The following is a 24,195-nucleotide window of genomic DNA, read 5'->3' as shown; positions in this document are numbered from 1 at the left end:
GTGTATGAGAGGTGGTTGGATGATGGATATGATTTGAAAGAAGAATAAAAAGGGCAAAACTAATAGGTAATAGATTGAATATGAGAATATTGGGGTGATGGATTAGATGTGATGTTTGAGAAAAAGTAATCAAGGATAATATGAGGTTTTTAGCTCAAGAAACAAAGGATGGAGATGCCATCTATCATACTGTTGTGACATGTGGAGTTGCTTTGTGGAAGATTATAAGACAAGGGTGTTTACAGTAGAAATCCAGAATTTGTCCTTCGTATACCAAGATTTCCTTGTCTAGCTACAAGTGGAGATACAAAGTGGGCAGTTAGATATATGGGTCTAACATTTGTGGAAGAGATTTGGATTAGGTATAATGCTTAGTGCTCATGCAAAAATAATGCTTGTTGTTGATTGATTCACTCTTTCAAAATGAAATCATGTTAACTAATACTTTTACAAAATTGGAAATATCAAACAAATTTTTGCTTTCCAGATATATGTTTGAAAATGTTACCTGCTCTGCTTCAAACAATTACATATCTGACTTAACCATTCTTGAGAACAAGGGGGTTTTGGAATCTTTTTTCAATTAGGCCAAGAGTTTAGACTGTATTTTAATAGAAATGGAATCTCAAAACTTACTGATAAATGGCTTTATTATACTAATTGCTTTTTCTTTATTTCCATAGTCTGTCACTGTGCCAGAGGGAAATTATATTGGTCTTAAAGGATTTGTTCTTCAAATGGCCACGTAGGTCACAACATGAAAACTTACTTAGTTGGTGGCAAATTTATTATTTAATGATTTGTCCCCAGCATCTTTCTGGTGGCTATTTTTAAAATCATTGGTCTATAATTGCTACCCTTTATGCATATGCATGCACATATAATATATTTCATTTATAATCTTTAGACACATTTTTCATTCAAATATTCAAAAAGCACTGTTATTTAAAGACTCTATGATAGGATAAAGCCATTTTTCAAGTATGCTTAAGCCCATTTGTCCAATGAGAGTTTGAAAAATAATGTAAGGGGTTTGCAGTTGACATTTGGGAAACCAGCTCCTCAGAAGGAATAATTGGATGCTAGGGCATTTTTAAGGCTTTATACATTTTGAATGACCTTATGCTTAAAACACTCTTGATGCAGTTGAAATGCCCTTATGTTTCTTTTCCATTCTCTCTCTACTTTGAGACTTTGTTGATTGTCTCCAATAGTATTCTTTTTTATATTTAGAGGACTCAGACACAGGTATGGGTGTGAAGACAAAAACTGTGGTCCAAAATAGCATGGTTTGATATCAAGATTGCCAAATAATGTGGGATAAGTATTTATTGAGTTAAAATGAGTAGGAAAATGAAGAAAAAATAATAAAGGATGTGATAGGTCATTTCCATATATATTTCAAAAGTACTTTAAAAATTCATTTGACTAGGTCCTTTCATGTTGTTTTAATATATTTATTACTATTTGTTTTAATAAATTGTCCTGAAAACTATTTATACACGTAGTATACCCAAAATACTAATGCAATGTGATCCTAATACATATATCAATGTATCGATACCTTTTATAGTGTATGTGTATGTTTTTTGTTTTTGTTTTTTTTTCTTTCTGTCTTATCCATAGAAAATGATACCATCTACTGGACAGACATGGGCTTCAATAAAATTAGCCGAGCTAAAAGAGATCAGACTTGGAAAGAAGATATCATTACCAATGGCTTGGGAAGAGTGGAGGGGATAGCTATTGACTGGATTGCTGGTATAATCCATGGCTTTTTCCGTTTTCATTTCACACCTATTTTGTTAGGGTCTCAATCTCCTTCATAAAAATTCTGTTTCCGACTCATAACAATTTTTTTTTTTTGTGCTTCTAGCCACAGGGATAAATAGTCTCTTTTGCTCTTGGCTTCATTCTTTCTAATGCTTTTGAGCCTTTGGACAAGTGTTTTTATGCAGAAGTAGATTATGTAGTGGTAACTTTGCCCAAATCTCCTGAGAACTGTGAGGCAGGTAAACAAAAGTGTCAGAAGTTCTCTTTTGCCTGCAGTCAGTAGAAAGTTAAAATAGATCCCTTCTTTAGGTGAGAAGTTTCAACTTATTTGTAACACATAAATGTTTCATTATATGGTTTAAACTACAGATGTGTGAGATTAGAAAGTATTTGCATATTAGTTTATTTACAGCTTTCTGCTTAGGAAATGCACACATAAAAATAAATATAGGAAGTAAATGATTTCTTGATAGTTATGTGAATGCTCAGAAAGTTAATTTTAGTCATAACTAATAAATCATTTTCTTTCTCACAACTATGTTATAAACACATCTGTATTTCTCCTAGGTAACATATATTGGACAGACCATGGTTTCAACTTAATTGAAGTTGCAAGACTCAATGGCTCTTTCCGTTATGTAATTATTTCCCAAGGCCTGGATCAACCAAGATCTATAGCTGTGCACCCAGAGAAAGGGTAATTTTAAGCTTTATGTGTACCTTGAGTTTAAGTGAGTTTTTGTAAGTTTCATTTAAAAAATCCAGATGTCCATATTAATATTTATTTTTAGTTATAATGTTTGAAACAAAACTCAGTATCTTACCTAACCACAAGAAAAAGTTTATTTTCACTCCATGGTGTATATTTTAGTACGTATTTGATGGGGTCATATTTATTATGTGTTTCTTTAATGTATGTGTAAATCCAAGTAAGTATACCAATATATTTCTAGATTCTCAATTTAAAGTTCTGCCCTATGACTGTTTACAAAACAGGTACTCAATTATTTGCTGAATGAATGATAGCCAACTTCAATCTTCAATATTTCTAAAGCTTCGGTTTCCATTTACAAGTCTGTGATGGCCATGCAACATGTTCATTCCAAACATTGTATTTTTTTTTTTTCCCCTGGAGTTCCAGATAAATATGTCTACCTGCCTCTTTGACATCTCTGTTTTTCCATTTGGTTGTTTCATAGGCACTCAAATTGTGCATATCTAAAATGGAAGTGAATTCAATCTGCCATCAAATTCTGTTAATATTTTTTTTCTAAATATTATCAATCTACCACATTCCATCTTTGCTACTTCCACTGTAGTTAAATCTGTTCTTATCTTACACATACACCACTGCAGTGACTTCACAATTGATCTCCTAACATTAAAGGCAGAGTGACGTTTTTTTTTTTTGCTTTTTGCTTTTTTTTTCTTTTAATATAAAGCTTGCATAAATCCTTTCAAGGGATTCCCATTGATTTTGTGAAAAGTCCATAATTTCTGTTGTGATCCTTCTTCATCAGGTCTTATGTAAATATTCAGTCGCAAACTCCTGCTACTGCCTCTTTGGTATCACAGTCAATCTCTGGACTTCATAGTTTTAAAAATATGTTCACATATTTCCTATTCTCTTCTACTCCTAGTCTTTGAATAATCTCTTTATTGGCAATGTTTTCTTTCCTACTTTGCTAAATTTTATTTGTTTTTCCCTGGCTTTGTAAATAGATCAGATAATTCTGTTCTGTGACACCAAAGTACCTAGTACTTTCATTTTTTATAAATTCTGTGCATTAATATTTGCTTATTTGCTTATATTTATTTGCTTAGTAGCTCTATTTTTTCACTGGACTTGGTAATGTCTCTATTCTTTACTGTGCTATGAGGAGAATAGTCATGTGTGTTTGCTTTATTTCTCTATCCCCAGGGCTTAGTATACTGGCTGGTAAAGAATAAGCTGCTGACTGATAACTGCTTTTTTCTTAAGCAATAATACAGAAGTAGTCCTATTACAAAACTATATAACTTCACACCACAGTGTTTCTTTCACTGCTAGTATGATTTGACTTAAGGGTTTTTTGTTTCTTTGTTTTTAAAGAGTGGATATTTTTTAAGTTAATACAACTCCTCTTACTTTTGGAGGGGTAAAAAAGTGGACCAGGGTGTATTAGATACACAGCGTTATCTAAACACTGATTTAGAATGGAGTCTATATATGTAAAATATCAGTTCAACTCTCATGAAAGTCTAAAAGCTTTTATTTGTTATAGGTTGTATGTAGTTTTTCCAATATCATCATTTGCTTTATGTTCTTGACAGATGCTATAAAAATAAGTCATGGCGTTAGTATGATAAAAAAAAAAAACAAAGAAGGTTAATATAAGAGAGGGAAATAACACCAACAGTTTGTCACACTTCAAGCAAAGATTACCATATATAAATTGAAAAAGCTGCATTGGTAAAGAATTGCTCTTGAATGCAAAACGTTAGAGTGGAAGTCTATAGGGATTTCTCTTTCTACCTTTTTCAGTTGCCATCTTCACTAGGTTATATTTTGTCTTATACTTGTTGTTATGGTCCCATGTTATAACATGCTTGATAAATCTTCAGGGAGTATGTTTAGACTTAAGGAGGAGGGAGATAAGATAAAACACCTTTTCCTTGCTAGATCTTCTGGTTTTATTTGGGAAAAGTTTTCATGTCAGTTCCTTTGTTTTCCCTTAACCGGAAATGGGTTACATGCCCATCCTTAGACCAGTCAATACCCAAAGGGAAGAGATTATTTTGACATACTTAGACAAGTTATATTTCATCAACTGAGCTGGCATAAGTTCCCAGACCAAACAGGATATACTGCATATCTAAACAAGCTCAGTTTCTAATACTAGGGCAGGTCTCAAGGAGAGGTGGATTTCAAGAGACAATATGGGGAAGAAGGAAACCAGTTCTCCTGATTGTTCTATTTCGTAGTCATTCCAACACACTCTCCTTTGTTAGTTCTTTTTTTTCTTTGACACCTTAATGCTGGAGTTCCCCACATCTCAGTCTTTGGTGTTTTTCTCTTCTGTGGTGGTCTCATCCCCCCTAAATGCTAAAGATTTTAAAATGTTTATAGCCATACCTCACTCTAAACTCTAGATTTTTATGTTTTTATATATTGCTTATTCAACATTTTCAATTAGAGGGCTGTGGCCGATTTTATTTTCCAAGATGATTACGATAATATCTGGCATTCCACATGCTCTTCTTAAAATGCGACATTGACTCTTGCAAACAGAAAAGGGGAACATCTTTTTCATATACTGGAATTTGGGTGGGCCTATGACTATTATGGAAGTGATACATTGTAAAATCTGAGGCTACATCATAAAAGAAGATAAAACTTCCACATAGTTCTCTTGGGAAGCTCTTAGAGACCAGCCACTCTGCTGTGAGCAAGCCAAGCAACCCCTTGGAGGGACCAGTGTAGTTCCCACCAATAACTCTAGCTAAGGTCCAAGTTGACAGCCAGCACCAACTGCTGGACATGTTGAGTGAGTGAACCTAAATGATCCCAGTCCCTAGCTCTTAGGTTACCTCAGCCTTGGTGTCACCACCCGTCAGTGTGAATAAGGGGTGAGTTATTCCTGCTGAGCTCTGATCAAGTTGCAGATGCAGAAGTAATTAAATTGTTATTGTTTTCAGCTTTTAAATTGATAAGGGTTTACTAACTAAAAGACGATCTACCAGAAATCTTATCCTTAACAGGCTCAAAACTAAACTGAATCTTTCTCTACAATTGTGAGTTCTACATTAGTTAATGCCAATTCTCTTATTTTAGTTGCTTAGGTCAAAACACTTGGTATGATCTTTGGTATCTCTCTCATATGCCCTGTATCCAATATACTAGGAATTATATTGCCTTTGGCTTCTAAATGCATTCATATTTTATATACTTCTCATAATTTCCATTGTTAACTATAACCTGAGCCATTCTCACCTTTGCCAACATTTCTCGATCGTGGTTTACCATCTTATTCCCTTGTACTCCTACAGTCTGTTCTTCATGTAGTAGCTGAATTATCCTTCTGGAATGTAAATAGATGTCACATCTATTAAAAGCTGACAACAAACCTAGAGTGTTATTATTTCCTCCACTTAACAGATAAGGAAACTGAGTCAGCTATTTTAAGTACTATTCTGTTATCAAGATGATATGTGGGAGTTAGGTTTTTCCAATCTCCAAAAATCATGCTACATTGTATGGATATGCATTTGTGTGTGCTACATGTTACACATATACGTTTATAGTGGCAGGCATGACAGAAATTAATAACCAAAAATATCAAACATATAAAAAAGCAGTTCTAACAGTTTCAGGATAAAATTGTATTGAAAAATTAAGGTTAGAACTGTAAGTGAAAGAGTAAACAATAATGAGAAAATGCTGGGAAAAAAATTAGGAAAGGAAGCTTACAAAATAATTTTGAGCTGGATCTGACTTCTTCTACTGTTGAGTCTGTTGCCTACCACCACGTGCCCATGGACAAAGGGGCATATTAAGACTAGGACGGGAGGGTGTGATCTTGTTTAATTCCAAGAATAAGACAACGTGACTCAATTGATCATGTCCACAGCACCCTCATAAACTTGAAAATAAAAATGTACTCTATTAAAGTATTTAAAAAATATATTTTTAAGTTCTAATTTATAATCAAACAATGAATCATTATAGCCTCTATAGAGAAAAATTGATCATTTGCTATATTGCGAATAAGTATTCTAATGGCAAGAAAAAATATAATTTGAGTGTTATGAAATCCCATAGATACATAGGAAATGAGTTGGTTTCTAATAAAGAATTTCTTCCCTTTGTATTTGTAATAAGCTGAACACTTCATTTGTATGATAGTGACTTCCTTGTGCCTGGCCTATTATAGATTCATGCAGTTCAGTTTAGCAGGCCTCTTGCTGCTGCTACTTGCCAATCTGCTACTTGAAACCTAGTATATACCCTCAAGTTGTTATTCTACATCTTCTTTTCCTTAAGTATATTTTTATATCTCCATAGCCACCTTAGCATATAAATATACCTACTTCTCTCTAGGGTGATTGAGATCATCATGCAAAGGAACCCACATATACTCTACTTTCTGTCAGTTTATTAAAAAAAAACAAAACAAAAAACACACACATTTACCGAGTGCATCACACGCTGTGTGCGAGGTCATGTCAGTGCATCTCCATCACATCTTCAGCCTTCAATTCAGTACATTTTGACAAAATAGGGCTGCTTACTATGTGAAAGACGCTGGTGGGCGCCGTGAAGTATGATAGTATAATTAAGAGGCTGCTTCTGTTCACAACTGAGTTTTCTGTTTAAACTTACAGTCTAAACAAATACAAAATTTCGTAAGTAATCCAAGTGAGGGTAGAAGATGACTTGAAGGAGAGAGGTTTCTTTTTTTTTTTTTTTAATTTTTTTTTAATGTTTATTTACTTTTGAGAGAGAGACAGAATGTGAGTGGGTTAGGGGCAGAGAGAGAGGGAGACACAGAATCAGAAGCAGGCTCCAGGCTCTGAGCTGTCAGTACAGAGCCCGATGCGGGGCTAGAACCCACGAGCTATGAGATCGTAACCTGAGCCAAAGTCAGTCACTCTATCCACTGAGCCACCCAGGCACCCCAAGGAGAGAGGTTTCTGAGATGGGCTGAGATTACATTATATGAAGAAATAGAATAAGCAAAGAATTGGTAGTGGCAAAGGAAAGGCCATTGGCAAGTGTATAGCTACATAGGGAAGAGCCATGATGCAGCTGGGATAAATTGGGGCCGTAAGATCGGCAACGGAATTCCCCACATATTAAGGGAATTACCATGAAGACATTTTTTTTCCAGTTTACCAAGTGGAATCTAAAATAGTCCTAGACCCTCTGTCCTAAGCCTTCTCCCTGATCCCAAACAAGTCACATAAGCAATGATAGAAGTGGGATGAGTTTATTGAAGTTGTAGCATTCTTTAAACTGGGGAATTCTTAGAAATAGTTACCATCTGAGACAGATTGTTATGGGGGAGGGGTTTTTTTCTTCACCCTCAAGCCAAGTAATTGAGAAAGCTGGAGGCAAATATGTAAAGGGGAGACTAAAAGAAAGAAAAAAGAAGCAAATGGAAAGGAAAGAAAAAAAATAAGGCACTTTCTCACTGCAAGTCTTCCAATCAAAGTTGGTGAGAGGGAAGAAAACTTTAAAATACACATGAAATAGGGGCGCCTGGGTGGCGCAGTCGGTTAAGCGTCCGACTTCAGCCAGGTCACGATCTCGCGGTCCGGGAGTTCGAGCCCCGCGTCGGGCTCTGGGCTGATGGCTCAGAGCCTGGAGCCTGTTTCCTATTCTGTGTTTCCCTCTCTCTCTGCCCCTCCCCCGTTCATGCTCTGTCTCTCTCTGTCCCGAAAGCAAATAAACGTTGAAAAAAAAAATAAATAAAATAAAATAAAATACATATGAAATAAAAGATTGGATTCAGAAAGATCCCATCTTTTGTACCAGAAAAAAAAATCTTAACAATATTATTTGTTCTTTTAACTAAAATAGTCTTGGAAGTCCTGGATTCTTCCTGAGATAGCATATTCTGGAGAAGAGCTTTTCAGTAGAGCATAAATGGAATCAGGAGTTGCATAAATATAAAGTTACTTTGTTTTATTTCAACAGTTTAGACTCTGCAATAAACCATGGTGATGGATGAGATTACCCAAGAAAGAGTACAGAAAAAAAGAAGTCTAAAGACAAAAAAAAAAAAAAAAAAAGAGAGAGAGAGAGAGAGAGAATGTTTATTGTTAGGGGATGAAGTGATTAAAAGAGTGGAAAACAAAGCCAGCAATAAGGCAAAAGAGGGAAAAATAACCATTTCAAGTCCTCAGAAAATTACTGTATCATGAAAGTCAAGGGAAGACCACTCCAGGAAGAACAGTGTGCCCGCGGTAAAGAATTTAGGGGGGATTAAAGCAGAGAACAGAATGTGCAATCGATGATGGAGATGACATTATTAATTTTTATCAATTTCCAGAAATTGCTAAAGACAGAGGCCAAATATAAAGATCGAGTAAGTGACAGATAATTAGAAAGTAGAGCTAGCATATTTAGTCTCCAGTGACAGAAACTTGGGCAATGAAGGGAAAGTAGGAAAAACAGAAATGTTGAGAAGACAGTAGAATATAGAGGAAGTTTTCTTTAGTATAGGAGTGAGGGGGTACTCTACAAGTTCATAGGCAGAGGGGAAGAAACTGACACGAAGGCAAGTTCCAGAGAGTGTAGTTGGAACTTAGACAAGGAAGAAGTAATAGGGTGGAACAAGAAGAATAGGGGACCAGAAAGCAGATGGACAAAATTTACATCTTACATCAGGTATTCAAGAAACAGATCCTGGAATGAGAATTCAGTTCAGGAAGTAAGAGAGAAGCAGAGTAGGAAAGGGGAAGGACAAACAAAGATTCAACTGTGAGCAAAAGTCTGGGTCTCAGCCTGATAACTTGTGGATCTCCGGAGTATAAAATTTACTTCAAAGCAAGGGAACTTTACTTTCAAACTCCCACCCAAGCATTGGAAAGGGGCGACCCTTGGGAGACATACACTCCCAAGATTTCTAACTCTCAGCACTACTTGTGAAAGAAGAGTTGTGGCTTAAGAGGACAGGTCCTCTTAAGAAAAGTGCCTGTAAGAACTGTAAGAGGCAAAGGACACAGAAACCGTGCACTGAAGTGCATAGAACTAGGAAACAAGATCTGAGAGTGTCTAGGTGGAGTACCAAGTGTATACTACAGTTGGGAACCACAGGTTAGATGTTTCCTACCTTTGAGATCTTTTGAAATATCTTAATCTCAAATACCTATGTCCTTTTTGGTTACTGAAAGGATGAGATGAGGTAAATTTAAGCAGGAACATTGAATTAGGAGAATTTCTCTCCCCCTTCTAGTTTTGGAGACGGAATGAAAAGATAGGATATGGCAGTAGAATATATTTTAGCAATTAAATTACTGAAATTGAAGAAAGTCATAGATGATAGTATGAGTAAGGTTAGCAGCTTTAAATAAATAGGTAAGTTTTGCTGAAACTTGTGCTGAATAGAATATGAACAAAAGAATTTAAAGCAACGTGAGTTTAGCTCGGATGGATTTCTAGAATGTAATCAGTATGTTTCTATGACCTTGAATAATAACATTCAGCAGTTTAGAAGTAGCGAGGGGAAAAAAAAGGAAAAAAATGAGTCAAAAAGGGAGCGTGAGATGACAGACTCAAAGTTGAATTGTAATGGAATAACCTTAGGTTGCCAGTCAGGAGCTGAGGTCTAGAAGTTAGTGATGCAATCAAGGAAACCAAAAGCAGCAGATTAAGGTCAGAGTAAGGAGTTAGGACATTAATGACCAAGACAACTCAACAAAATAAGAGATGATTTTAGAATTGGTAAAATTGGAAATCGAGCTGTCTCATGTGTTACTTAAAATTTGTGCATGGCCTTGCTTATGTAAGGCAGAGGCAAAGGAGAGGTGGAAGTCCTTGGAACAGATGAGGTGAACCATGAACTGAGATGTTCACAAGGTCATCAACATGAGTCATAAAGTCCCTAAGAATGTCAGCAGTGGAGGGAGAAGATGGCAAAGTTTTCAGTGAGTAGTAAAACAATTAAATAAATTTGGTGGTTAATTGTGATAGTGATTATGTGGTGGTACAAGAAAATAGGATGTGTGAATTCATGCTGTAAATGTTTTGAAATAAGTGAGTATAACCTCAGAGAAAGTTGTCCTTCTTACTTAAATCTTCTTCACTTTAATGGCATTTATTTCCTCTGGTTTCTCATGCAGTAACTCTTCTATTCTATCATCTTTAACTAGTCCTTTCAATGAAACCTTTCCCATTTCTTCCAAATAGCATCAGATCTCTGCTATTTGACTCCCCCGCAACAAACACAAACACATCAAACACAAACAAACAAAAAACACAGCAACTTATTTTTCTCTGCATGTTTACTTCTTAACTTAGAATAAAGAAGTTCTCTTCTTTCCAGAATTGTTAAAAGTTATCCATAGCCGAATTCAGATTTTTTCCAGATTTCACACCGTTTGCCTTCTGTTTGATATATTTCTCCATTGATTATCCACTCAAGACTTTATTTTCTCTGTTACTTTCTCTAAATCTGAGTTTTCTTGCTGTATCTAACCTATTCCATATACGTCCTTTGCATAATCTCTCTCCTTATATGTCTTTGTATGCCATTCTCTCTCTTGCTATATTTACCCTTTACTATGTATTGTCATGTTTTTTTTACTTTAATTACTGCATTACATCCAAAATCTCATCTTCATCCCTTCACTTGTGTTTCCATTTTCCTTTAGAAAATCTTTATTTGAATGTCCACTGTTACAGAAATTTACATATCCTCCTACCTCTAGTCTAGTGACTTCGTTTCCTAACTATGGCATGTCTTTTTGCTCTGACAAGATTGAAATTTACTTTAGACTTTGTGTAGTTTTTCATCATCTATTTCTTTCTTTATTTTTTAAACTTTTTTAGTGTTTGTTTATTTTTGAGAGACAGAGAGACAGAGCACAAGTGGGGGAGGGGCAGAGAGCGAGAGAGGGGAGACACAGAATCCATAACAGGCTCCAGGCTCCAAGCTGTCAGCACAAAGCCTGATGCAGGGCTCAACCCATGAACCCTGAGATCATGACCTGAGCCAAAGTCGGACCCTCAACTGACTGAGCCACCCAGGGTCCCCTTTCATCACCTATTTCTATCTGCCACTAACTTCTGTCATATCTTCTCTCTAGATGTCTCTTAGATCTTCCATATCTTTCTCTTACAACTCTGAGCTCAGCACTGATTCGGCTGGAGGAGCTCATTAAATATTTTTGGATTTCCTAATTTTGAGCCCCCAGAACAAGATTTATATTTTATTTCACAAAACAAGAAATCTTTGACATATGTGGCATTCATTTAAATATCATTTACCCCCATACCTTCACTTCTTCTTAAAAACATTTCTTAACTGTTAATTAAGTCACATGGGTAGATATTTGTCAGGATTTATAATTAAGAATTGATACAACTTTTAAATAAACATTTTCGGGAAGTGTTTATTATACTTGGAAATATTAGTTTCTCCCTATACATTATCCACGTCTTACTGACTTGAGTTCAGAAAAGAAAAAAGGCTTAAAAGTGACAGTCCATGTAAAAGTTATCCAAACTTTGGTTTCTAGGTAATATTACATAGACATTTAAGTGTCAAAATTTTATCATATGAATAAAGTACAGCATTTTTATATTCTGTTTGTAGTTAAAGCATGGTAGGTGGTATTACCAGGGGAAAAGGTAAACCATAATGGAGTAAATTAGCTGAATCCAAGAGATAACTGTGCCTTGAAAAAGTGGGCATGAAGCCCGTTTTGAACAATGGAGACTTGAAGTTTTTTTTTTTTTTTTAATGTAGCCAAATACAAAGTAGAAAGCATGTATGAATTTACTTCAGCTTGAAAAATTAGTTTCTACCTTCTATTGATTTTTTGGTAAGGCATCACTTCCATTTAAAAAATTGAAATATAATATATATATTTTATGTGAAAAACACTTTCTACAGTAGAAACCACAGTATGTCACCATATGATACCAAAAAAGTTGATTAACTTCTTGTAGTATATTACATCTAAGTGAAACACAAATACTCTGATTTTGTTTTCTTTAGACACCATAGCTTAACAATAGTTTAACATCTGTTGAGATAGCAAGTGTATCGCATACTTTAACACCATATCTCAGAGTATGCTTTTATCTTAAGGCAAGATGACACGTATAAAAATGAAGTAGAATTAAGTTTCATTTGCAATTGAAATACTGGTGCAACCAGGGTGTTAGTATATAAGATTAAGATACAATGATGGTCAAATAACTTGGAAACAGTTATACCCCAAATTATAGCCAGCTTTCTCTACAGGTATATAAGAGAGGCATAAAGACAAATTATAATGACAAATGAAAGAAAAGTGTCACAGTATTATTTACTAGGAATTTTCTCAAATATTCTGCAAACACCCTTGTTTCAAACTTAGGTTTTGCTCACCTAATCTTTTACAATATGCTTTATCTTTATTCCTTAACGTCTAAACATGAATCTTGGATCTTATTCCCCTTGCTAAAAGGAGGGAAGAAGGACTGGAAGTGATCAAGGTGCCCTGGGCTATCCTTGTAGCTCTTGGGTTGGTGGAGGAGAAAGAGTGTGCAGAAAGGTCATGCCACCTCCTAGTTCAAGAGGGAACTTTTGGTCTGGACCACCAAAGCCATGATCAATGGAAACCAGAAATAGCCACACACAAATGCATGACTTTACCTTGATTTTTAAAGGGATCTGACCAATAAAACTGTGGTAAAGGGTAAAAAAGAAGTTTGCAAGATTGATTTCTCTATCCACCTATAGAAATTGTCTCTGCTTCTTTCAATGTGGAATACCCAGGGTGGGTTGGATATGACTGATAAGACAGATCGGAGGTCATGAAACAAATCAGAAATCTCTGTGTAATGTTTTAAGAATCAGCACATGAGTACTAGTAGTCTAGGCTCTAGGAGTCAAGGTATTAAATATTTCATAGGAAAATACATAAAGGGTAAACATCAAATGTTATATATTAGAGATACTATAAATGAATAAAATATAGACCATTTACTCAGGAAAAACACTATGAACATGTAAATAGCAAACCAATATCATATATGTACATAGACATGTATGTGTATATGTATATATTTGTTAAAATGAGAGGGTGTGCAATGAGGCAGGGTATAAATAAAATAAGGGACTAAATATAGTGCAGGCTATAAACAGAATATGCTGTATCATCACAGATGCCAAATACATTTTTCTTTGTGAAGAATTTTTCCTCATATTTCTCCCGTATTGGCTGGACTTACACATAACAATTGTGTCACTCAATATTGCAGAGTAGTGAATCAAGAAGGAATCTGATATAGAACTTAAGGATAACAGAAACCAGAACAAGTCCTGTAGAATAAATGGTAAATACTGTTTTAGACTTAAACAGAGAAAGAGAATGACCCAGATGGCCTGTATCTTTATTTCGGCTCAAAAGAAAAGTTAATTTCTGAAGTTACTTATAGAAATGACAACTTCTCTCACCATCGCACTTCAGTATTTTCAGTGTTGAAGCCTATACTTTTACGACTTAGAGACTTACACCTAGCAAGTTTTAAGTATTTCTTTTGGCATTTTTCTTAAGGCAAATCTTTGCCCATTTGCCTCTGCCATTAAACAGTGAGTTTCATGAGGGTCACTGAGTCCAGTTCATTTTATAGCAACAACTGCTAGCATTACATAACAACATTAATATTGGTTGAATGAGTACGTGACTGCACTGAAAGAATACATTTGAGAATCATCCACCAAACCACAGACAAAAATAAATAAACAAATAAAATAAAAAGAAGAAGAAAAGCAGTGCTCAAGGTTATACTGTCTCTAGACTCTTCCTTTTAACAGAGTGTCCCTCTATCTGTGCTTGAGTTCTTTTTATGTTATAGGAACCTCTAAGCAAAAGTAATACATTCAGGACTTGAAAAGTGATTTGGGATTGCCATGTAATGCTTTCTCAAAACAAAATTGCACATAAATGAAGGAAAAGGAAATGCAAAGAAACACTCACAGGAATAGAGAAGGTTCTTCATACAGTGTATATCTCTCAGAGGGGATGCGGATGCCATTTCATGTATTCGTGAAATGTATTCAAATTTTTATAGTATGTTATTTACATGTGCCTTAAAGATTGAGACATTGACGTGTTGGCCTATGAAGTACTCGATTAGTATGAGTTTTAAGTAATTCTAATGAAACTGCTAAGACATTGAAAATTACAAGCAGTTTGTCAAAAGCTCATGCTCACACAAAGGCTAGCTGCTGTTGTTAATTTGTAGGTTTGTTTGTTTGTTTTTTTATATTTTTTGCTGATATAGTATCTCGCTATTGCCCATTGGTGTGGCAGAGGAATCTTCTCAACCAAGGCAACTGCCTATAAAAGAATTATATGATCTTTATTTTTGTGCCTGCACGGACATTTTTGGTTATCTCATCTTTGTTTAGCATACGTGATAAAGTATATAAATCATGCTGTCCTAGAAGGACGTAAGAATGGGAAAAAATGGTGAGTTCATTGTAAAAATCGCAGCCCAGATCTGTGTTCAGAGGAAATAGTTTAGCAGTCAAATTAAGAATCTTAAACCCAAAGAAAATGATTGATTCAAATTAGTTTCTTTTCACTATTGTTCATATATCTATAAGAATCACCCTTAATACTATTCCTTTTATGATAATTTAGACTTATTCAGTATTCTTTTTCCACCTCACACTTTTTACCCTTCCCCAGCAAAGCCAAAGCTTTGTTTTCTTGTTACTTTTATTTCTCAAAAAATATTTATTCGAAATTGGCATTTATAATATTTTGTATATTTTTCAACTTTAATTGTGATAGAAAAAGATTTGCTTTCCTTGATAAGTATACCTGCATGTAAAGTAATTCTGACATCAGTACGCTGGTTATATGGTCAATTCAGTAAACTTTCGAAGACTATAAGTGTATCCTAAGCCTTTGGGAATTCCAGTGCTCCTAAATCTTTTGCCTATTTTTCAAATGCCAATAATTAATTGGAATTACTACTTGAACATAGTATGCATTCATTGCACATTTTCCTGCCAAGAACTGTGTCTCATAAGATAATAAGGATATTTGTGTTATGATGATTTCTGACAGTATTCTTATAATCCTTCAAACCACTTTTGAATGTCCCATTTGTAATTTTTTTTATTTTAAATCTGTAACTGCAAGCCCCTGTAAGTATGGGAATTTAAAGTTTAAGACAAATTATCATCCAGAGAAACTTCAATTATATAACATAACATTTTGACAATTCTGAAAATTTCTAGGTCTGGGATAAACTTGAGAAGTTATCTTAAGTGCTAGATTAACCAAGCTAGGGATCTAAAGGCAGTTTCCTTCATTATATCATACAATTCAACAAACATTTCACTACAGCAAATTTTGAACTCAAATGGGGACGTCGGTCTGTAATGCTGCCACTGAATCTTAATTTCCGTGGGGTCTCAAAACCAGTGATAAGGATTTTCATTTATTCCCTTCATGAAAAAATCACACTTAGATACAAAGAATCTATGTTCGTTAAAGATATCTCAAGTACATCTATGTAAATTACTATCTTAAATTATTCATAAGTTTCTCCCTGCAGTTTCATAAGCTTAGTGTCTTTCTCTACATTTAGTTATAATCCCTGAAGGTTCTCACGGTGCTAATTCTATTCAATTTGTTATTTTTAATTTTGGTTTAAGGAGAAAATAAATTACTCTTTTCCTGAAGTTCATAAAATGTCGCTTAACTTAAGTAGGTATAGAATCTTTTAGTTTTATTAAGTTGATAAATTGTTTAGCCATAAAAGTGGTTCCTGTAGTCAGATTTGGCTTCATATATAATGATAATTTACCTAATCACTACTGAAAATTTGAGTAAAATCTGTACTCACAATAGTTTTATTTTGAGTAATTCTAGTTCTTAATTTTATTGTTATTCATCCAGGCCTCCTGCATGGAAGTAATACAGATTTAAAATGCAAAGGGACTACTAGAGAAAAAAAGAATGAGAGACTGGTTTCTTGATACTAGGGCTTTTTTCATGGCTTGTTCTGTGTTTTTTAAGTATGAAGATCTTTGTCCTAATTCCTTATACCTAAGGAAAAGTCGCATTTTATATGAGATTATTATGTTATTGTATTATGTTTATATTTTGTGAGACAACATAGAGAATACACCACAGTCCTGGGTTAGTAAAGCCTGAGTGAAGTTCCTGGCTTTGACCCTTTCTTACCAGCTGTGTGACTGGATGATTGACTTCCTGAGCCACAGTTTCCATAGCTGTGAGAAGCAGAGCTGAATTTGTTAAATGAGTTGACTTGCTCTGTTCACTCAAAATATTTTTATTTATTTTTTAAAATAATATTTGTATTATTCATTTAGTACATCTGAAAGCAGATTACTATTAAATAAAAGGGATATTGTACATATTTCCTTTCATATTTAAACTCTGGAGTATGTTAGGGGTGCCTGGGTGGCTCAGTCCGGTGAGCTTCTCCACTTCGGCTCCCATGATCTCATGGTTCATGAGCTGGTGCCCAACGTCAGGCTCTGTGCTGACAGCTCAGAGCCTGGAGCCTACTTTGGAGTCTGTGTCTCCCTCTCTCTCTGCCCCTCCCCTGCTCACATTCTGTCTCTCTCTATCTCTCAAAAATAAATAAACATTAAAAAATAAATTAAAAAAAAATAAACTGGAGTATGTTAAAATAGATGACAAAAATCAGACTGAATAAGCACCTGTCTGTCTTGGCTCCCAAAATGTCTCCTTCACAGTGTTAAGCCCCCTGCCATTTTGACACAGTGATTGATTAGTCATTTTAGGAGCATTATTAAAACTTTTTCCTTAAAAAGTTAAATGTAGCAACAAATTTGGCCTCCCAGTTATTTTATTTTTTAATACAATGAGAATCTCCATTAAAGTTTAAAAATCTTAACTTTGGGGCGCCTGGGTGGCTCAGTCGGTTAAGCGTCCGACTTCAGCCAGGTCACGATCTCGCAGTCCGTGAGTTCGAGCCCCGCGTCAGGCTCTGGGCTGATGGCTCAGAGCCTGGAGCCTGTTTCCGATTCTGTGTCTCCCTCTCTCTCTGCCCCTCCCCCGTTCATGCTCTGTCTCTCTCTGTCCCAAAAATAAATAAACGTTGAAAAAATAAATAAATACATAAAAATAAAAATCTTAACTTTAATGAAAACATAGATTTTTTTATGGCTATTTCAACCTATAGCTAACCAATAAAATGCTAGTTGGATTTCTTGTACGAAGTTTTCCCTTTCTAATTATAGACCATATAAATATTAACGAAAGTTTCTTCAGGATTAATATACTTGGAATTATAGCCACACCTTCTTTTTAATCTGATTGTGAAAGTCCAGCACATTTATTTTATACAGCATTTCCATGAAAAAAATCAACTTTTAAAATAAATCAAAACAATATGCGTAAAGGGAATACATATATTTTTATGTAGTTTAAGTATCTTTTTATGGATAAATAATACATTTGAGTGGATACAAAATATGAATGTACATCTTTGATTTTTCTATATGCAACCTCATTTTCTCATGTATGATCACTCATATATACGTATTCAAATATGCACAAAATATTCATTGTTGCCTGGATGAATCAATGATTGCCATATTTTTCTAAATTCTAATCACTGCTGTTTCCTGACAGCTAAATAAAAACTTCAGTAGACATAATTTCAAAAGAATGGATCCTGTTTATCTGAAAGCATGGATTTTGTATTGTAATATAAATATTATGTATGCTGAACGAATGAGCAAAAGAAAGCATGAATAATATGCCTTCTGTTTTTCTACATTTAGTTTTTTGACATTTTTTATTTCAGCATACTCTGGATTTTCTTTCTGTATTTCATTTTCTTCCATGTTCCATTTTGTATTACGTGATTACTATAATAGGAATATCTGCTTTTGTATGAATCTATGTTTTATGATTGCTTCACAAGATAACTTACAAAATTCAAATTAGAATGGTTACATTTATCAGTCTAATTGGACAGAACTGAAATTATAGTGCATTCATATATATATTAATAAATATTTATCTCCCACTAATTTTTATTTTAAAGTTTTTCTAATTTCCTAGTGCTGTAGGTATAATAGTAGATGAAAATGAGAAAAGATCACAGTCCTCATTGAGCTTATTGTCCAATGAGGGCAAAAAAACATTAATAAAAATAACACTGTAAAGAAATATAAGAACTATAACACTGTAAATTTCACTCTAATCCATGCAGAGTATAGGGTAAAATAATCAGAACACGGAAGAATTTTTGAGGGAAATGATGTTTGCAATGGGAACAAGAGCAAATTAGGCAAACAGGTTGGAGAAGAGCATTTCAGACAGGGAGTAGCCTATGCAAAGTATTTTGGAGGGATTTTGAATCCATCCTTGTGATTTCTATGAATCGTTAAATATTTTTTAAAATAAAAAAATTCTTTTTCACAAATATGAACACATGGATGTTGATTTCTAAAATGTATTATTTTTGTTCTATTGGTATGAATGTCAGTGCTTTATTGTTAATAATATGGGGGTTTTTTTGTATTTATCTGCATATTACTATAAATCAACAATTTCATTTCAGCTATTTGTTCTGGACTGAATGGGGACAGACGCCCTGCATTGGAAAAGCTCGCTTAGATGGCTCCGAGAAGGTTATCCTTGTAAGCATGGGAATAACATGGCCAAATGGTATCTCCATTGACTATGAGGTGTGTTGGATTTCTTAAGTATTTAAAGCGCATTAACTGCCAACTTGCATTAATCCACTCTTAGTGTTCTCTTATTTTTTTAATAAACCACTTAATCCAAAACAGCTTGTAACATTACTTTCAATCGATCTTTAGGAAAACAAATTGTACTGGTGTGATGCTCGTACAGACAAAATAGAAAGAATTGACCTTGAGACTGGAGGGAATCGTGAGATGGTGCTGTCAGGGAGCAATGTGGATATGTTTTCAGTTGCGGTCTTTGGGGCTTACATCTACTGGTCTGACAGGTAATTTATTTTTTCATAAGTATTCGAGTCTCAAAATGTTATTTCAGTGCCAGTTGCTTTACCCTTGTAGGATTAGCCATTCCCTAGCAAGGGCATGAAAAGGATCTCACAAAGCCATGTGATTTCCACAGAAAGTCAGGCACTCTTGCTATTCCAGGCTCAAGTGTTTCAATGTCACAGACTAAAGTTGGTTTCTTTCCCCTTCTGCTTGGCCATCTGTTATCTTCAGTTTAAATAACTGGCTTGATGTGAATTACTTAAAGATTGTTGATCACGTATGTCCAACTTTTTGTCAGAGCACATGCCAACGGGTCCATCAGAAGAGGCCACAAGAATGATGCCACAGAAACTGTAACCATGAGAACAGGTCTTGGAGTCAACCTGAAGGAAGTTAAAATCTTTAACCGAGTAAGAGAGAAAGGTCAGCATTCTTATAAAATAAATATATCTTACATTATTTCTCTCCTTTTTAAAAAATATTAATCAAAGTTAGAGATTCTTATATGAATCCAAAACCTCAAAACTGTATTTTTTAACATCTAATTTCCTATAAAAATCATACAGTAGTCTAATGAAATGAATACACAATAGTTCATACATAGATAGTTTTGCTTAGACAGTGTATTTATATGGACATGTTATATGCCTGGCATGCCTTCAGTATAGGTTTGGGCTAAGTAATGTAGAAAATCTTGATAAATATACATACTCGACAAAAAAATACAAAGCACAATTAGGATATTAGAGAGTAAAAGTTGCCAAAGCTACGTATTTTGGGTTATGTTTTAATATATAAAGTGATATGGCTTCAGAAGTTTGCTATTGGTGTGAAATATTTCTGAAGTCATCAATCCCTTAAAATGTGTTTTTTGAAACTGATATAAATGTGGTTTGGATTTTTTTTTTAATTTACCTCAATTAAGTGTCCATTTTATGTCATTAAATATCCATATTAATGTCCATTAAAATAAATTGTAATTAATTTTCTTGACATCAAAGGAATGTATAATAATTTTATAGTTGATGATGGATTCATGGAAGAAAATCAGCCGTATGGAGCAATCTTGATAGTATATTATATCTTCACTCAAAACTGAAGTAAAAACTTATGCTTAATGTACTTAGGAGGTTAGGTACATTGGCACTGTAAATTTCTTTGATAGCTTTCATATTTCATAGACACAGATTTTAAAGCAGTGCAGTGTTTGTTGGGGAACTCAGTTCATGTTTTGAGAAAATTGTTATTTGTGCCAAAGATTACAGTACATGAAACCTATTGCAATCTCAGCATCAAGTTTCAAAAAAGAGATATACACTTAACTGGCTGATTACAAGAAAAATGTAATGCTTTTATTTAGATGATAATTAGAGCAGAAGAATGCAGTCTTTTAAATCAGAAATCCAAGATTTAAACTGGTGTGAAAAAAGTCAGTATTTTATAGTATTTGACTTTTTTACTGACCAGTATTAAGAATAATAATAATAATAGGGGCGCCTGGGTGGCGCAGTCGGTTAAGCGTCTGACTTCAGCCAGGTCACGATCTCGGGGTCCGTGAGTTCAAGCCCCGCGTCGGGCTCTGGGCTGATGGCTCAGAGCCTGGAGCCTGTTTCCGATTCTGTGTCTCCCTCTCTCTCTGCCCCTCCCCCGTTCATGCTCTGTCTCTCTCTGTCCCAAAAATAAATAAACGTTGAAAAAAAAAATTTTAATAAAAAAATAAAAAAATAAATAAAAAAGAATAATAATAATAAAAAATAACAGACTATTCAACATTATTTTTAAAAATATTTCTGTAAGAGGGCTGCCTGAGTGGCACAGTCAGTTAAGCGACTCTTTTTTTTTTTTTTTAACGTTTGTTTATTTTTGAGAGAGAGAGTGACACAGAGTGTGAGCAGGGGAGGGGCAGAGAGAGAGGGAGACAGAATCTGAAGCAGGTTTCAGGCTCTGAGATGTCAGAGGCTAGAAGCACGAACCTTCTAGATGCAGGGCTAGAAGCACGAACCATGAGGCCATGACCTGAGCCAAAATCGGACACTTAACTGACTGAGCCACCCAGGCACCCCTAAGTGACTCTTGTTATTAGCTCAGGTCTTGATTTCAGGATCGTGAGTTAAAGCCCTCCACTGGGCTCCATGCAGTGCATGAAGCTTACTTTAAACATTTTTTTTCTGAAAGAAAAATCACTTGAAAACAAAATAAAAAACCAAACATATATGTTTGTATATGTGTGTGTCTTTTTTTTTCCTATTTAGGGACCAATGTTTGTGATAAGGACAATGGTGGATGCCAGCAACTTTGTCTTTATCGAGGAAATTCTCGGAGAACTTGCACTTGTGCCCATGGATACTTAGCAGAGGATGGAGTTACTTGCCTAAGGCATGAAGGCTATTTGCTATATTCAGGGAGAACAATATTAAAAAGTATACATCTTTCTGATGAAACCAATTTAAATTCACCAATAAGGCCATATGAAAATCCACATTATTTTAAGAATGTCATAGCCTTGGCTTTTGACTATAATCAAAGAAGAAAAGGTACCAACCGAATCTTTTACAGCGATGCACACTTTGGAAATATACAGCTTATTAAAGATAACTGGGAAGACAGACAAGTAATTGTTGAAAGTAAGTACAATATTTTTTTAAATACTTTGGTGAAAATGAGTATCATTTGCATTAGCAGAGAAATTAGAATGGTAATTGTATGTAGTAATTACATTTTTTTGAGTTTATATTCAAGAATAATGCACCTATGTTATCTGATCTGCTGAAAGTCAAAAAGCAATTAACCGTTAGCATGTTAGCATGTACAGTATGTATATTATGATTATTAGTTTCTAATCATGGATCTTTCAATATAATCCTTGATAGTGTCTTTTTGTACGTATATCAAAATTCATGGAATTTTTTTTTCAGTATAAAACTATACTAATTTTACTTTCTTCTTCTGGGTGAAATTATATCTTTAGGAATATCTGCCTAATTTTATTCAGTGAATTGTATTTTCTCAGACAAATATCAGATTATTATTTGTGTGTGTGTGTGTGTGTGTGTATAGTAGTGTTGAGAAAATGGTAGTAAATAAATACTATTTTAAAATATTTTTATATTTTAAGGGACATATTCATTCAAGCAAAATATTGTTATTCATGCAGTTTATTGTTTTATATTCATATTGTTTATTCATATAGTTATTCATATTGTTTAGAGAAACATCTTTCCTGCCATCCAACTTTCAACAAGGATGATCTTCACATTCCTGATATAACCTCTTACTTTTCTCTCTGTGTGATTTTCATATATCCCTCACTTTTCCAATTTCATTATACTTGAAGACAATCCTTTTCATTACTTTTTAAATTGTAAAATAATGCATAAATTAATTGTATTCAAGTAAAATAGATTTAAAAACTAAATTTCTGCCTTATCACTGCAACATCAATTCCATTTACTTACCCATAACAGCAGTCATGTCTTCAGAACTTTTTTCATGTAATGTGTATCTCATTTGTAATTACAAAATTGAATGATACTATATGCATTATTCAGATTTTTTATATATGTACCTTGAAAAGTTTTTATTTCCTATTTAAGACTCTATCTAATTCTTTTGAAAGCCTGTGCCTATTTTACACTAAATATAAACTAATCGTTTTGTTCTGATAAACATTTATTTCTGGTATTTCATCATTACCTACAATCTCAAAATGAACATTTTTGCATATAAATATTTTTATTCACACATGTGAGTATTTCTTTAGCATAGAATCCTAGAAATAGAATTGCAGAATCAATCAGTATTTATTTTAATTTTTAGCTGGTCAAATTCCTGCCAAAAAGACCATACCAGTTTCTATTTTCATCAAATGTATATGAAAAGGCTTATTGTCTCACACTTTTTTCAACAATAATTTCATAATTTTTATTAATTTATGACTATCTAATTTGTAAAAAAAGTCAACTTATATTAATATACCTGATAGCTAGTGAAATATAACATCTACTATATGTTTACTCATTTAAATGTAAGTATAAATATGGTCAAACTTATTATACATTGCCACACAATGCAATGCCTAACATTCTGCTAAGCCAGTATTTGTTTATTCAAATCTTACTCAGATTTTCCAAATTAGTTCAAACATATACTTGTATAAATATATATTATCATTTCTTTATTCTCTAGGTTACTACACTTATTGATAATTTCATACCAGTTGTAAATTACAGAACGTGCCAATATGCCATTTTGGGGTGTGTGTGTGTGTGTGTGTGTGTGTGTGTGTGTGTGTGTTTGAAAAAGAGAGAGAGACAGAGGGAGGGAGATAATGCAACTGTAACAATATTGATCATAAAGTACAGACATATTTGAGATTTATCAACTCAGTATATGTATAGGAAGTTTAGATTATACTACTACTCTAGTCCTCCCTTTCTTCTAGACGGATATAGTTCAGAGTCGAAAGTGCTTGCATTGTATCCACAATATATTAATTAACTTATTAATTCATTTTCTATGCTTCAGAATTTTTGTCAGGTATTCTGGTTATAAAGTTGAATACCAGCCCATAGGCCTTTAGAAGCCACAGTTTCAGAAGAGACTGCAAATAAACATAGAAATTCAGTAGAAGCCACAAGATACTAAAAGCCTAGAGAATTAAAAAAAAAAAAAAACAAAAAACAAACAAAAAAAACAAACTGTTTGGGGAAGACTATAAGACGCCACTGACCTG

At 34.1% G+C, this 24,195-nt stretch overlaps 1 protein-coding gene across 4 annotated transcripts in view; it reads left to right on the top strand.

Moving 5' to 3' along the window:
• Positions 1 to 24,195, top strand: part of LRP1B (LDL receptor related protein 1B) — a 1,910,230-nt gene that overhangs the window by 1,424,292 nt on the left and 461,743 nt on the right. For all 4 annotated transcript variants that reach the window (XM_045479681.1, XM_045479680.1, XM_045479683.1 and 1 more), the window contains exons 36-41: positions 1,627 to 1,761; positions 2,341 to 2,470; positions 19,052 to 19,178; positions 19,314 to 19,465; positions 19,762 to 19,886; positions 21,716 to 22,087. In XM_045479681.1, coding sequence (XP_045335637.1) covers positions 1,627 to 1,761; positions 2,341 to 2,470; positions 19,052 to 19,178; positions 19,314 to 19,465; positions 19,762 to 19,886; positions 21,716 to 22,087 — 1,041 coding nt within the window. The remainder of the gene's footprint in view (positions 1 to 1,626; positions 1,762 to 2,340; positions 2,471 to 19,051; positions 19,179 to 19,313; positions 19,466 to 19,761; positions 19,887 to 21,715; positions 22,088 to 24,195) is intronic.

Source organism: Leopardus geoffroyi, chromosome C1 (assembly GCF_018350155.1).
Source record: "Leopardus geoffroyi isolate Oge1 chromosome C1, O.geoffroyi_Oge1_pat1.0, whole genome shotgun sequence".
Classification (NCBI taxonomy): domain Eukaryota; kingdom Metazoa; phylum Chordata; class Mammalia; order Carnivora; family Felidae; genus Leopardus; species Leopardus geoffroyi.
The sequence above is the reverse complement of the archived record's forward strand: the minus strand, read 5'-3'. Positions and strand labels throughout refer to the sequence as shown.